This window comes from Passer montanus, unplaced genomic scaffold, assembly GCF_014805655.1.
Source record: "Passer montanus isolate IOZ18808 unplaced genomic scaffold, ASM1480565v1 scaffold2, whole genome shotgun sequence".
NCBI classification, from domain to species: Eukaryota; Metazoa; Chordata; class Aves; order Passeriformes; family Passeridae; genus Passer; species Passer montanus.
Window position 1 is genome coordinate 28,941,744 of NW_024366591.1, and position 14,255 is coordinate 28,955,998.

General features: G+C 43.9%; 2 protein-coding genes across 4 annotated transcripts in view; one reads left to right on the forward strand and one right to left on the reverse strand.

The window, feature by feature from the left end:
• Positions 1 to 1,357, forward strand: part of FBXO11 (F-box protein 11) — a 70,653-nt gene extending 69,296 nt beyond the window's left edge. For all 3 annotated transcript variants that reach the window (XM_039706781.1, XM_039706782.1, XM_039706783.1), the window contains exon 23: positions 20 to 1,357. In XM_039706781.1, the coding sequence (XP_039562715.1) occupies positions 20 to 149 (130 nt within the window). In that variant the 3' untranslated portion in view covers positions 150 to 1,357. The remainder of the gene's footprint in view (positions 1 to 19) is intronic.
• On the reverse strand, positions 1,324 to 13,866 carry MSH6 (mutS homolog 6). The gene is made up of 9 exons (XM_039706780.1): positions 13,641 to 13,866; positions 11,057 to 11,229; positions 7,371 to 9,915; positions 5,789 to 6,054; positions 5,130 to 5,247; positions 2,893 to 2,982; positions 2,188 to 2,342; positions 1,837 to 2,036; positions 1,324 to 1,480 (listed from the first exon to the last, which is right to left on the reverse strand). Exons 1-9 carry the CDS (start codon positions 13,798 to 13,800, stop codon positions 1,399 to 1,401), a joined length of 3,789 nt encoding a protein of 1,262 aa, XP_039562714.1. The 5' UTR covers positions 13,801 to 13,866; the 3' UTR covers positions 1,324 to 1,398.
• Between the last annotated feature and the right edge of the window lie 389 nt (positions 13,867 to 14,255).

Below are 14,255 nucleotides of genomic sequence, written 5' to 3' on the forward strand. Positions count from 1 at the left end.
TGTTTTCTCTGTGTTGTAGGTTTTTCTGTGACTGTGGTGCTGGAACACTGTCCAATCCTTGTACGCTCGCCGGAGAGCCTACACACGATACAGATACACTATATGACTCTGCTCCACCTATAGAATCTAATACATTGCAGCACAACTGAATTCCTTTTCAGAAACAAAGTCCTGCCATTCTAATATCATAACTATTAAAACTTTTTTTTTGGAGGAAGTTACACTTGCCCATTTCTGCAGAAAGAGACTGTATTAAAGCGGATGTGTGAGGTGTTGACACTATGGAGCTCAACCTACCAAAAAAGAAAGTGGCAATATGTTGACTCAGGATAACAGAACTGGGCGTTTTAGCATTACTGTGTAAACAAAGACTTTGAAGGGACAGAAGTGAAGAAAAATAAGCTGCAATTTTGTACAGATACCAACTTCTGAGAGCTGGTGTTTTTACAAGTAGCATTGAAACGCAGTCCAATTTGCAGTAGTACTATTCTGTAGACAAGCAGCATTCTTTGTTGCTGCCTTTATGGACATGGGTACCAATCGCTTTTGTAACATGGTAAAAATGTGAGCTAGCACTTCTGCATTTCTTTTGATTTTTTAACATTTATTCAGATTGAGAAATATGATTTTAATGCTTTAATCTCATGTAGTTTGTTTCTAATTTCAAGCAAAAAATCTTATTGTACTTGAATGTGTCCTGTTTTGTTAGCACACCTAGACTTGCTGTAACTGTACTCATGTCCCAGTATGTACGTTCTTTCTATGAAAGAGAAAACACTAATCTTAAATTATATCCAGCAATTTTTCTGGTGTCCTCTGAAGTTAGAATAATCTCCTCCCCTGCCCCAGCAATAGTCTGTACTCAAACCACCCTAACAAAAGAAAGAAAAGCGAGTGTTTTAATGAGACTTCCTAGACTATAATGCACTATAAAACAAAGTACCCATGTAACTAAGTTTTGTGAAAGAAATTTTACTATGTTTTAAAGTACGCAGTAGAAAGTCTCCTCAAAACAGTCTTGTACTTTTACTCTGTTCATAGTTTTTTTTGAACAGTCTGGACATTACTTACATAACCTGCTGGAAATCACAGCAATTTCCTGCTCTAATGAAGCTGAGACAAGTATATATACAGCCCTATACAGTTTCATAGCTTTTTTCCATTTATGTGTATTGGTGACAGTGGGTAATCAACAGCCTGAAAGTGTATGCATGTACCATAACATCTAGACTTAATATATTGTGGAGTACTCAATAACCATTATGTAGAGGGTAGGTATGAATTAAAGGGTTTAATTTCCTAGGAAAGACAATGGAAAAATGGTCATTTTTAAAAAATAAAGTTTATTAGATCATAATGTTGTCTGTTCCCACCTTCTTGAGAAACCCGTGTGAGTTCCTAAAGCCGGTCGATCATCGCCGTGAGTTTCCGAACCGCGTTTGCATCACAGGCTGCTCCGTCCAGCACCTGGCACAGGTACCTGAGGGAAATAACCACTTTTACTGCCACAGACACAGAGGGCCACAGCTTAAGACTGCCCTTCCTGCAACAGCTTTAGGAGACAGGGATGCTGGGCCTGGTGTAAAGGCTGCCAGTGGCACCCCGCCCCAGCACATCTGTGTGCAAATTCAGACTGGCACAGTGACCCAAGGCTTAAAATACTGCTTGTCATCTCTGCCCTCCCATAGCACCTCCCTCCATCCCATGAACATCTGAGGCTCACAAAAGTAGTTGTAACTGCCACTCGTGCTGGACTGAGCAAAAGCCACTGCCCAGATATTAAAATGGGTTCCTATAAGCCATTTGCAACTTAGATAGAGAAACCCAGGGCCCTACCTAAATATTCTCAGTGAGATGGTTGTTTTCTCAAACTCTTTGGCTTTTCTGTGCCCCTTCTGAATGACTTCCTCTGGAATATCTGCAAGTCTTGCTGCATTGAAACCGTAGCTCTTTGGGCAGGCTCCTTCAATGAACTTGTACAGGAACGTGATTGTTTCCTGGCTTGGATCCTCACTCTCATTTTCAACCATGCACGCCTGGGAAGAACAAGTCACAAGTTAGTTTGCAGTATTGACCTGCAGCCTAAGAAATGCATGGGACATCATGTCCTGTTCCCAAAACACCCCTTTCTCGGGGCAGAAGAGCAGGGAAATGCCAGCAGGGAAAAGCCCATCCCCACAGCCGTACCATGTGGCCCAGGCGCACGGCCCCGCAGTGGGAATAGTCCTCCACCAGGGAGTGGTAGTGAGTGGAGAACAGCGTCCGGCACCGGATCCTCTCGGCCAGCTCCTCCACCACTGCGCTCGCTATGGCTGTTCCGTCAAACGTGGCCGTGCCTCTGCCTGGGGACACAACGGGACAGCTTTGGCACACCCGGGAGCACAAGGGACACAGCAAAGTCAACCCACAGTTCACGTGCTGCTGGACAGACAGACACCCTACAGACAAATGCAGCAATGCATTTGTAGCGTTTGTTTGTTCCCCTCCCCGCTGTGTGCAAGACAAACAAACAGCAGTGAGGGGTGACAGCCACCAGCACTAGGGGAAGGTCACCTGGGTGTTGGCCCCATAACAATCACCCTCTTCTGCACTGCAGAAAAAAAGATGTTTCTGCTCTCCTGAGGTTTGCTGCTAGTAATTATGCAAAGCAAAAGCAGGAAACCACAGCTGGAAATAGGGTAATAATGACTGGGGGTGGGAGGTGGTGACGAGTTCCCAGGGCACCCAAGATGTGTTCATTTTAGAGAGGCTGAGGCACCAGTTAAACACCAGCATCATTACAATGAAACTGGCCCTGTGTACTTGGCTGCCATTCAGACAGCCCAAAAACCTTGCAGCCAGTCTTTGATCCCTCAGATTTAGCTTCCATCTATTACAAAACAGTCTAATTACCCAGTTCATCCACGAGAACAAGGGAATGCTCTGTTGCATGCTGCAGAATGCTGGAAGTCTCGCTCAATTCAACAAAGAAGGTACTTTCACCTTTAAAGGAAATTATAAAAAAAAGCCAGGAAATAGTCAAAGATCTGAGAGCCACAACTAAAAAACCTCATTTAATCTGCACTAGAATCTAAAGTGAAACTCAACAGCAAACTGAAGATTAACAAAAACATGACACTTTTTTTCCAGTGTGAAAACAGCAGGTTCCCATTTGCCAGAAAAAACAAGTTCTGGTTCCTTGAGAGTACAGGTATAAACACAAGCACAATTAATCATGTTTTCAGGCCGACACACCTGCTTACTTATAACAGCACCATCAAAAGTGACAGCTGGACAAAAATAGGGGCACAAAGGCTACAAGGGGGAGAATTTGTGTCCCTTTCTTGCTCTGAATGCACAGGACAGGCTGAAGGTGTGTGTGGCTTTCCAGAAAAAAAAAAATCAAAGACTGAGAGACTGGAATTACTGGTTTGGTTGTAATGTCAGGAGGGAACTATTTGGATAATAAAGGCTTTATTCGTATGTTCTCTCCTTGAATGAAGTATGACAAAAGCAATATTCTGCTGCTAAGGCTCAAGCATCTCATGGGAGTTTCAGCAACCCAGATAATACAAAGCCTGAAATTTACACCTGAAATTGGTTTTAGCAGATTATGAACAGAAGTACACAATTACTCATACCCTTCCACATGATAAACCCACACTTACAAAGTCAGGATTTACTTGTTCTTTGTGGAGATCATTACAAATAATCACAAGTAGCAGCAATTAATGCAATTTATTCCATTAAAGGCAAGCATTTATTTCCTGTACTCATGCTGCATGAGCACTGCTTTGCTCTAACCTAAGTTTTCTAACATGAATTATTAAGCAGCGTCCACCAATCCTGATTTTCTGCATTTATTTAAAGAAATTACCAGGACTTAATGTTTTCAATGATATTTAAGAATAACCATTTATTCTCGTCAGAAAATAAAGCCCTACAATTTTATTACTGAAAAAATTAACTTCATAAAAGTCCTACTGACATCCATTACAAAGTGACTGCTGTGGAACAACTTTTTCTGTGCTTTCCTATCTACACAGTGTGCAAACATGCATCAAGAATGGATTTCAAAGCTCATTCTTTGCAGTATTCACCCTCCTCGCAATGTGAAATATCAAATCAGAAGTACAGTCCCCAGTTAATTTAAAAAAAAAAATTGAAAATGCTACATTTTGCTAGACCATCTCTCATAAAGGAAGGGCCCTTCTCATTTCTACCATAACCATTTAAGTATTCTTCCACACTTTTGGTTCCTTCTTGTACTGAAATTAAACAAAACAGAGACAAACTGGGCAAAGAAAGCCTTAATAACATTGTCTAGCTGAGAAGAAAAGCCTTGATTTGGGGAAGTGTAAATATTTTTTTTAATTAAGAACTTGGAATGATTCATTTCCAAATTCCTTCTGTGCAACAAGTTCAGTGGGCTTAACTCCTTTCATATTCACTGACCCACATTTTTCAGCAGGGAGATCACAGAAAACCTGTGCCCTCCTTAATGAGCAGTGATACTACCCTTACCACAACAATCCTTTTATTTTTCTATCCCAGTGGCACTTTGCCCATCACCACTGGCAGACTTGTCCATTCCACTTGTCATGTCATCCTCCACTTGTGTCTTCCTCTCCGTTAAAGGAACAAAATACTCCAAGAACTGTCAACTACTGCTTCCAAAAAGGACATCTGCTTCTCTTGCTCATGAGAAGAAATCAGATTTCAAACACAAGTCATTCTGATTGAAACAATGGACTTCTATAGTCCTTGCAGGAAGGTACAAAAACAAGTCCTGTGCAACAGCTGCCCCAGCATCACTGTCCTATTTCAGAACACATACAAATGGTGTCAGTGAGAGTAGAATATAATCAATTCTAAAAATATATATTCCTCAGACTTGCATCCAGCTGGGAGTTAGGGTTTTAATATTAAAATTAATTAGAAATCGATCCTGGGAGTCTGTCAAAAATCAAACGGATGCACACATAAAAAAATAAAGCCTAAGCACAATCCTGTCTCCACTCTGAACGACAAGAGAAAAGAGTGCACAGCCCTCCCTGCAAAATACCGTCCCCTTTCCAGCTTGCTGCTCGTAGGAAGAGCAGCAGGTTGGTGCCAGCAGCCCTCTGTGCAGCTGCGTGCCAGGCACTCACCAGCCATGATCCTGTCGGAGGCGCCGAGCCGCGTGAACACGCGGTCGATGGGCGTGAGCCTGCAGGCTTCCGCGGGCACGTAGCACCCCAGCTGGGCCATGACCACCAGGAGACCAGCCTGCACAGCAAACAGGGACATTCACATTGGCACTGGTGCTTGCAGCTTCAGTTCCACACACATGACAAGGGCATGATGCTGTGCTTCCCCTAAAACAGGGACTGGAGTACATAAAGCTTCCCGCTGCTTTAACAGCTCCAGGCTGCAGCAGCATTATCTCTGGCAGGACTGAACTGCTCTGAAAGCCTTCAAAACACAAATTATCACAGCAAGCAGTGTTTATAAAGCAACCTCCCTACTGATCTCTGGTTTCATCTTGTTCAACCTGCAGAAGCATCTTTTGCCAGCTGATACCAAGTCCTGGGTAAGTCACTTGAAAAAGATAAACAGTACTCTATCACTTCTTCCCAACCAACTCTCCTAGGACAACTAAAACTTATCCCTCCCTAAAGCAGAAAATCTCTCTGAACATGAGCACTTTCTACCAGCCTGTGCAAGGGCTGCACACCCTGAAGGCCACTTCTGGGACCTCCTGTGACACCCAGGCCCTGTAATTCCTTTAGCCAAACCCCAGAGGTACCCTGGGACACAGGACACTCACCTGTCTCATGAGCGTAGATTTGCCACCCATGTTGGGGCCAGTTACCAGCACACAGGAGGCCTCACTGCTGCTGCCTTCATCCTTGATGCCTATCACGATGTCGTTGGGAATAAAATCATCCCCAAAGAAAGTTTTTGTGATGCATGGATGGCGGGAATTTCTGAGTTCCAGGAAGGGAGGAGCATTATCCGTAGGCAGCACGATTACAGGTCGGCACAGAGGTCCATCACCACCTTGACTGTAGTGAGCAAGGGACATCAAGACATCTAGAAAATTAAGAGAAATTCCAGTCAGTCACAGTTTCAAATTTCTTCATACACTGGAATTCATTTACTCATTGAACAGCAATTTTGTAAAAACAATTTTCTATTTTATTCCATTTTCCTCACAAGGGAAACACCCATGAAAGACTCCAGAACAAGTAAAAGGTGGGAATATTCACAGTGTCTTTCCTCATTCCTTACAGATTTCTACAGATATCACGATAAAAATACTCCCCTATGTTTTTTTTTAGTTCAAAAGTCTTTAAAATCCACATAATTTCATTTCAGAAGTTAATGCATAAAATACTACTTTATTGCACTGTTTTTTAATTTAGAATAAGTAAGGAGGAAATCAGCTTCTGTGACAGTGAATTACTTTGTGAAGGATCCTAATTGTGCTTGAAAGCTGCCAGAGGAAAACTGTATAAATATTAAAACTCTGTGCATCCAGCAGGAAACAGCAGCACAAGACCCTTCAGTTAGCTGAGCTCCGAGGTTCTAAAAGCTGATCACCCACACAATGAGACTGTTCATGATTTTAGAGGCTTTATGTACACACATTACAGCTGAGCCTGGACACTGAATTCCTCTCTGCTGGGAATCAATTCAGCACTTGCCCTGAGCTGTGGTGTAGCTGATGTGACTGCTCCCCAGCTCTCCCAGCAAATCCATTCCCAGCCAACACCCCCTGCCTGCCCTCCCTTTTCTGCTCTAGTGGCATTCAGAGAGTGCTTTCATTTTTCCCCTGGAACAAAGACATCCCAGAGTCATCATCTTAGCAGAAAATCCACAGGAGAGAGATATGCCAGTCCTGAGAAGGGAATACAGGAGATTGTTCTATCCCAGAATTTTAAGGACAATTTGGGGAAGCCTTCTTAGTAGACTACCTTCTTCAAGGCTCGACACTGAGCACTTTTGTTTTTAAAGGATAGTCAGAAAGCATCCTGCTCAGATAGGAAACAAAACTTACCAGGTTAGATTTTTATAGCTCCATTTAATAAGAAGCTACTAATCCCCACACGAGGCTCTGGAAGCAGTGAGGCCCACCAGGCTACACTGAACTGGGAGAAACACTTGGCTGCACATCTACAACCGTGCAACAGGAATGAAGCAACAGCTTGCAAACATCACAAGGCCCAGCAACTGTCCTGCTATTTAGCAACAGGAAGGAAACAGGGAATCACTGCTAATTATCAAAGCCCTTACCACAATCAAGAGCTTTCAAACAACAAGTCAAGAGCTGGCATCGAGCCTCCCCAGATCAGATTCCATCAGCACAGGGGTAGTTTTACCGTGTCAGAAGGAGGCAAAGCTCTTACCCAGCACAGCAATGCACTCCACAGCTGTCTGCCAGTCCTTGCTGTTCTTGTCAAAGTTGTAGAAGAGGCGCCTCATGCAGTCCTTGAGGGCGGCGTCGCGGCGCTCCTCGGCGTTCACCATGGCAGCCAGCATCTTCTCGATCTCCTTGGTCCAGTAGCGCTTGTAGCCCTTCCTGCTCGACCTCAGCTCGTATTCCTCGGGCAGGTTACGGGATATGACACTTTCTGGGATCTCCATCTGGTACCGGTTCTTGCCTGTCCCCCAGTACTGCACGGATTTGGACCCAAGCAGTTTGCGTTGCTTATCCAGGTACTTCCGAAGATCATCCTCGAGAGCTCTGATATCCTCTAGTGCCCCGTCATAATCGGGGTCAAAACCCAGCTTGGGGGTAATCACTCCTGTCTTCCGAGCCTGGTTGTGATCAAAGGCCGTGTCCCACCTTGTGAGCTCTGCACTCAGGTCTGGGAAGCGGCCATCAGGATTTTTGGCTTTGCGGGTGACCAGCTGCTTCAGGACTCTGGATTTGAAGTCACCAGCAAACTCCTCCATGAATTCGACAATTTCATTCATTACTTTGAATCCCTCCAGGGTAGACAGAAAGTCAGCAATTTTTTTTTTGCTGTATTTGAGTTCTTCATAGAAGATGGCCCTGCTGTCAGGATGGTTCTGACTTTTGAGTGGTGACCCGATGCTGTGAATTTTGCTGAGCAGTCTTTCGAGGTCAGGCAGTTTCTTGAGGTACTCACAGACTTCAGACATTTTATCTGGCACTGCCAAGAGGTCCTCGACAGCATCCAAACGGTCATTGATGGATTTAGGATTACAAAGCGGAGCGCAGAGCCACTGTTTCAGGAGTCGCTTCCCAAATGGTGTACAGCAAGAATCAATCCTTTCCAACAAAGTACCTTCTGTGCTTCCATTGGTTCCATTCTGCAGGACTTCCAAGTTCATCAGGGTGACTCCATCCAGCACCATCCGCTGGCCAGTTCTGCTAAACAAACTACTTGAATTCATGGTTTTGGCAGGAGCAATATCCACTGGGACATATTCCTCAAAGTTTGCCTGTGATAACAGCTCCTGATCAATCAGACATTTTTTGAGATAGAAGACACATCCCCCAAGAGCTGACAAAGCTAACTCACTGTTTTCACCAGGAGTTAATCCCAGGGAGTCACTCTCTGAAGTCAGAGATTTGATTACAGAGGGCAGAGAACATCCATTTTCAGAATTCTGCTTCTCCTTGAAATATCCTTCCTCAAGAAGGACTTTTAGTGTTTTAGATGCATTCCAGAACTGGGAACCCGAGGTCAGCCCTTCCTGAATGCAAGATACAAGCGAGCCCTTCAGTATCTTCTGCGTGTCCACAGACAGGTTGCCCTTCTCAAACAGCACCTGCACAGGGGTGTAGTGAGCTACCAAAGTCCTAAACCTGGAGCAGTGGCGGTCGTCTGGGAACTGGCCAACGTGGAACTTGCCCATGGAGGTGTCAACGAAGCAGACACCGTAGACACGCGTCCCGGCCGAGTCCTCCTTCTCCTTCACGCACAGCAGGAACTTGCTGTGGTTCTCAGAGGGGTCACAGTCCATGACGCTGTAGGTCTGGGTTCCCTTGGTGATGATCCTGCAGATCTCCCGGCGCACCACCTTGTCAAACCTGGTGGAGTGGCCCGTGGACTTGCAGCGCGCTTCCATCATTTCGGGCGTTTCCGTCTGCTCCACGCGCGCCACCTTGTAGCCCTTCTGCACCAGGACATCGGAGAACCGGCCGAACGCAGTTTCTGGAAAACCCGAGTGGGCCCAGGTGCCCTTCATAAAGATCAGGCCCAGCTCATTGACGCCAGTCACTGCGTCCATGTGATACAACTCATAGAACTTTCCGACCTTGTAGCAAATCACAGCGTCGAAGTTTTGGCTTTTGAGCTGCCACCACCTCCGCACGCCCGGCGTGCACTTGTTGAGGTAATCCTCGGGCACATACAGAGTACAGGGGTCGTAATCAGGGTCACCCTGACGCCTCCTGTGCGCGTCTCTCCTCTTCCCTTCTTGCAGCCAGTCAAGCTTCTCGTGCTCCCACACTGAGAAGCCACCAGTGCCTCCACTGCCAGCATTTGCTTGAGATTCAAAACTTTCAGGTGCTGCAAAGGATGTCAGCTTAGACTTGGCTTCTGAAGAGACTGTTGCTGCTCTTTTGGGTGTTTCAGAACATTCATTTCCCAAGCTACTCCTTTTAGCAGGCTTTTTCACCTCTCTTCTCTTTCGTTTAGAAGGGACTTTTACAGGGCTCTCTGCAACACTCTCTGCCTCTGTCTCTGTGTCAGAAGACTCATTTTCATCCACTCCACTACTGGCTTCCTCACTGCTTGCTGCTTCTTTCCCATCAGGCTTGAACTCCACATCAGAGCCATCGTGGTCACTGTCAGAATCCAACACTCTCCTTCTCTTGGCTTTTACAGCTCTTTCCCTGCTCATCACTCGCTTATGGCTTTTCACATCCTCCTCACTATTGCAGTCTTCACTGTTGCCTGATGCATTTTCACTCACCTCCTGGAAAAATAAATTATTTTGTCTGTAGATAATTCTGGCTGCAAAGATACTGCTGCATAAAGAAGTGCAAAAATGTGTAATAATGCAGTACCTATGACACTTCAAGCAAGAGACAGCAGAGCCACAGCCAATTCCATCTACCTTAACAGAACTCAGGTTTTTTCTGGATAAGTAACTGCTACTGGCCAGTGGCATAATTACTCTTATTTGTGTTTTTTAAAGACTCATTCATTATTGTGCATACATAATGCTGATGAACAAAGACTACACAAAAAAGAATATGGCACATGTAAGAGAAAGAAAAGCAACTCCATTATTTGCCTTTTCAGCCTCAAACTTTAATGGAAAACCAGCAGTGTAGTGAGTACAAAGTGCCACTGCATATAACACAATGCCTGGAGTGGCACCTGTCCCTCAAAGCACTGTCACACAGAAGACTGAATAGATGAGCTAAGGGAAACCACCATGCCACTGACAGTTTCCTCACACCATTCCTCTCCAAAGAAATCTATTCCAAGGCATATGGTGCTACTGAAATAATAGCTGAATTAACACAACACAAATACAATACAACAAATCATCACCTTTTAGTTACTCCACCAAGACTGCTGTTAACAGTGCAAGGACTGATATTTTAATGCTACTCCACAAGATGAGGGTGAGCTCCAAAATTTCAATTTAATGCCTTAGATGAACACTCAGAAAACTATAAATATATATATAAAGACACACTAAAACTCCAGATCAATCTTAGGGCAACTTGGACTATGAATAGCAGATAGAGAAGATAAAATGATGCATCAGAAAAAAGCATTTCTGGGTGAAAAAGTAGGTCGCCAAGGAGTGATGAGTGAAGAGAGTCAGAGAAGTTAAGTAGATTCTGAGGTCAGTTCTTACCATACAGAACACCAAAGAGACTTGTCTTTCCAACTAGAAAAGATGAGAGACCAGCATATGACCTGACAACACAGAAGCAGTACAAAAAAAGACAAATGGATACATATGTGTGCAAGATTAACGAGGAGATAAGCTGTGATTACTGTACCAGAGAATTGCAGGACATTCCACGCTTAGCTCCAAGTCACAGCTTCTAAGTTCAAGCAATATTTCTGTAAATTACAGCAATTAAGAAACATTTTACCTCCATTTCCTCCTCTTCCTCCTCTGTGTCTGAAGGCTCATTGCATACTGCCAGCTCAAGCCTCTTGGTTTTATCTTTGCTCATGGCATCATCTGCCAGCACCATGGCTCTTTTAATTTCAGGCTTTGTGCTGTAAAACATACCTCCCTTCATCGTCTCCCCATCTGATGAACCTGTAAAAAACACAGATTTGTTAAGAACAAATGCTAAATGCTAGACTTAACATTTGTTAAGTCTAGCATTTAGCCAGTGTTCCTAGCTCACTTTGAAATGCATTCAGACAACTAGCATTCATATTCAGATAACTAAACTTTTGTGCTGCTACCACTCATTCCCACCACATCTTAAATACAGCAATCTATCACTCCTTCATCCTGATGAACTGCCCCTGGGGAAAGTATACACACTCACAAATGAAATGCCTACCTGCATGAACACTTGAAGAATTGCTTCTATTTCTGTACTCATTAGCACATGTGAGCACTCCTGTGCTGAGCTCTGACTCACACTGACTGTAGTTAGTACTGGATTTAAGACAGACAGTGCAGCAGACAGACCTGACTGAGACCACAGGGCTGCTTTAGCAATGAGAGGAAAGTTCAACCAGAGTTATCTTCACTTTCTAAGCACAAGCCACCTATGGCACAGACCTCAAAGCCTGCTGGCCTCCAAACTGCTGCCCTGAGTGCAGCCAGGCACCCAGCCCCAGCCCATTAGCCAGATTAGCTGATGGCCAATCACGCTGGCCACTCAGCCTGCCTCTGCAGGGCAGAGAACAAAGCCTGCTATTAATAACTGCTCCATTCCCTCCTCCTCCTGCACAGCCCCTCCTGCCACCACCTGCACACAACACAAACCCAAAGCCAACCAATCTACAGACTGATTTCAGGTCCTTTTCCCTCCTCTTGTGAATCCCATCATCCACCACTACCGACTGAAGCTTCAGCTCTAAACCAGTGGCACACAAAGGCAGGGGACTCGGAGGAGGCCAAATACCCCAGAAAAAACTCAAACAAAATTCCTACTCACAATCAACTCCCAGTTTGCAGTAGCAAAGCAGAGAGTTACAAGTAGCTGCTTCTAGAGCACAAAGGCAACACATTAACAATCCAGATCTCCCTTTTGGTTTTCCAAATGCAATGAGGCAGTCTAAAAATATTTTGTATTAATACTAAATGCAACTGAACAACGTCAGAAGAAAAATCTTCTCATATAATTGAGCTGCACACTCAAGAGTGCAACACCTGCACATTCACCTAAGCAACTGCTATGCACCTCCACTTCTTCATGCCCACCTGTTACAGGTCTGGTCCTGTGCTGTCTGCATTTGCTCAGGTACAAAAAAATAACACAGCCCAGAAACGTATTCCTTTTCTTACCCCAAGAGTCTAAGACTCTTCCTTTGTATATAAAGACACCTATCTGCTTTAAATTCAAACAAAATGCATTTTAAATATTTTTATTCTGTTCTGCATTCAACGCTTCTCCTGTGATACATCTGTGGGTCTGTGCTTAAACTTTGGCCATTTTCTTTTGGTAAACAGATTAATTCCCCTTACCTGTATTTGCTTCTAAGTACAACTACAAGATCTCATAATATTTTGATTGTTTTCAAATACTTTTAGGAAAAACACACAATCATGGAGCAATTTACTTGCAATAAATTATGCTAACACTCTTGGCAATAACATTACCAGTTTAATTTAAAACTATGGCTGAAGTGCAGCACACTGAAGTATAGAGGAGACAAAAATGTGGCTACATGATCACAAGATGGAACTCTGACTTGTAAAAAAGGAGAAACTATTTAAATTCAGGTTTTTTCAGTGACACAAGCAAATCCCACAGAGCATCAGAAATACTTTATTACATATGAAGCATTTAACTAACAAGACAGTTTACAGCCAATGACTTAGTTTTCAGCAACAGTAAAATTATGAAAAAAGGGGAAAACTGATTATGTTCATTAAAATGGTGAGATGATGCAAAATGTTAACTCTTGATAACATTTGATTTTCACTAGTGTCTTCAGTATCACAAACTTCAACTCTGATCTGTAACTACAAGCACTGCCCTCACCAACACCTTATAGCTGTATATTTCATTTACAAAAGTGCTGCACTGCTGAGAAGAAACACTGCAGCAGAATTAATTTTACTTACCCAATATCCTGGGCCTAGCCTTTTAATTCTGGACATTCTACAGTTCCTAAATAGCTGCTTAAAAACTGGGTTTGACACTCCTAGCACTTTAGGGATTTCAGGGCTAAAAGTGGAATACTGAATTTAGCTTTTACATCATTTTTATGCTGAAATAAAGGAAATATCTCCAAACATTAGCAAGCTTTAAGTTTGCTTATTTAGTTGTTCTAATATAATAAATGAAAGTGTTTTATGTTTCAAGAATTGTAGAAACACAAATGTACCTGTAACCCTCAAAAACTTGTCACAAAGCACAAATAATGCTCAATTCTACTCTTGGTTTTGCTGCTCCTTCTCTATGGAGAATAATATATCCTATACTCCTGTAATTCCAAAACAAGTGGCATATTTCCATTTCAAACAGCTTTGTTTCTACCTCTTACCTTTATATGGCTTCAGGTATTTAACACTGATCCAACCCCTTGTAGGGCTGTCATCAAAGAACTGCACGTGGACACGAGTGGATTTTCCTTTTCCTCTGACTATGGTTCTTTCAGTGGGGTGGTTGTATATGAGACACGGCCACCAGGGATAGCCTTCCATCTTGGCCCACACCAAGTCCCCAGGAGCATACTCACAGGAGACACTGCAGAGAGGACAAATGTGTCATTGAAGGAACACAAACATCTGGAACAGCTCTCTTCATCGAAGACACTGCACTCTGCTGCTGAGCATTTTGCCCTCTCATGGTCTTTGGAAGCCTCCCAGGGGGTGCAACCTGGATTACACCCTTCTTCCATGCCACCATCAATGCTCCTCCTAAACTGTTTTGATTTGCTCCTACAAGTTCTGCTGGATTCCCACACAGACAGTGCTTTATCATGGAATGGTTTGGGTTCAAAGGGACCCTAAATTTCACCTGGTCCCAGCCCCCTGCCATGCACAGGCCAGGGTTGTTCAGAGCCCCATCCATCCTGGCCTTGAACACTTCCAGGGATGAGGCATCCACAGCTTCTCTGGGCACCCTGTGCCAGTGGCTCACCAACCTCACAGTGAAG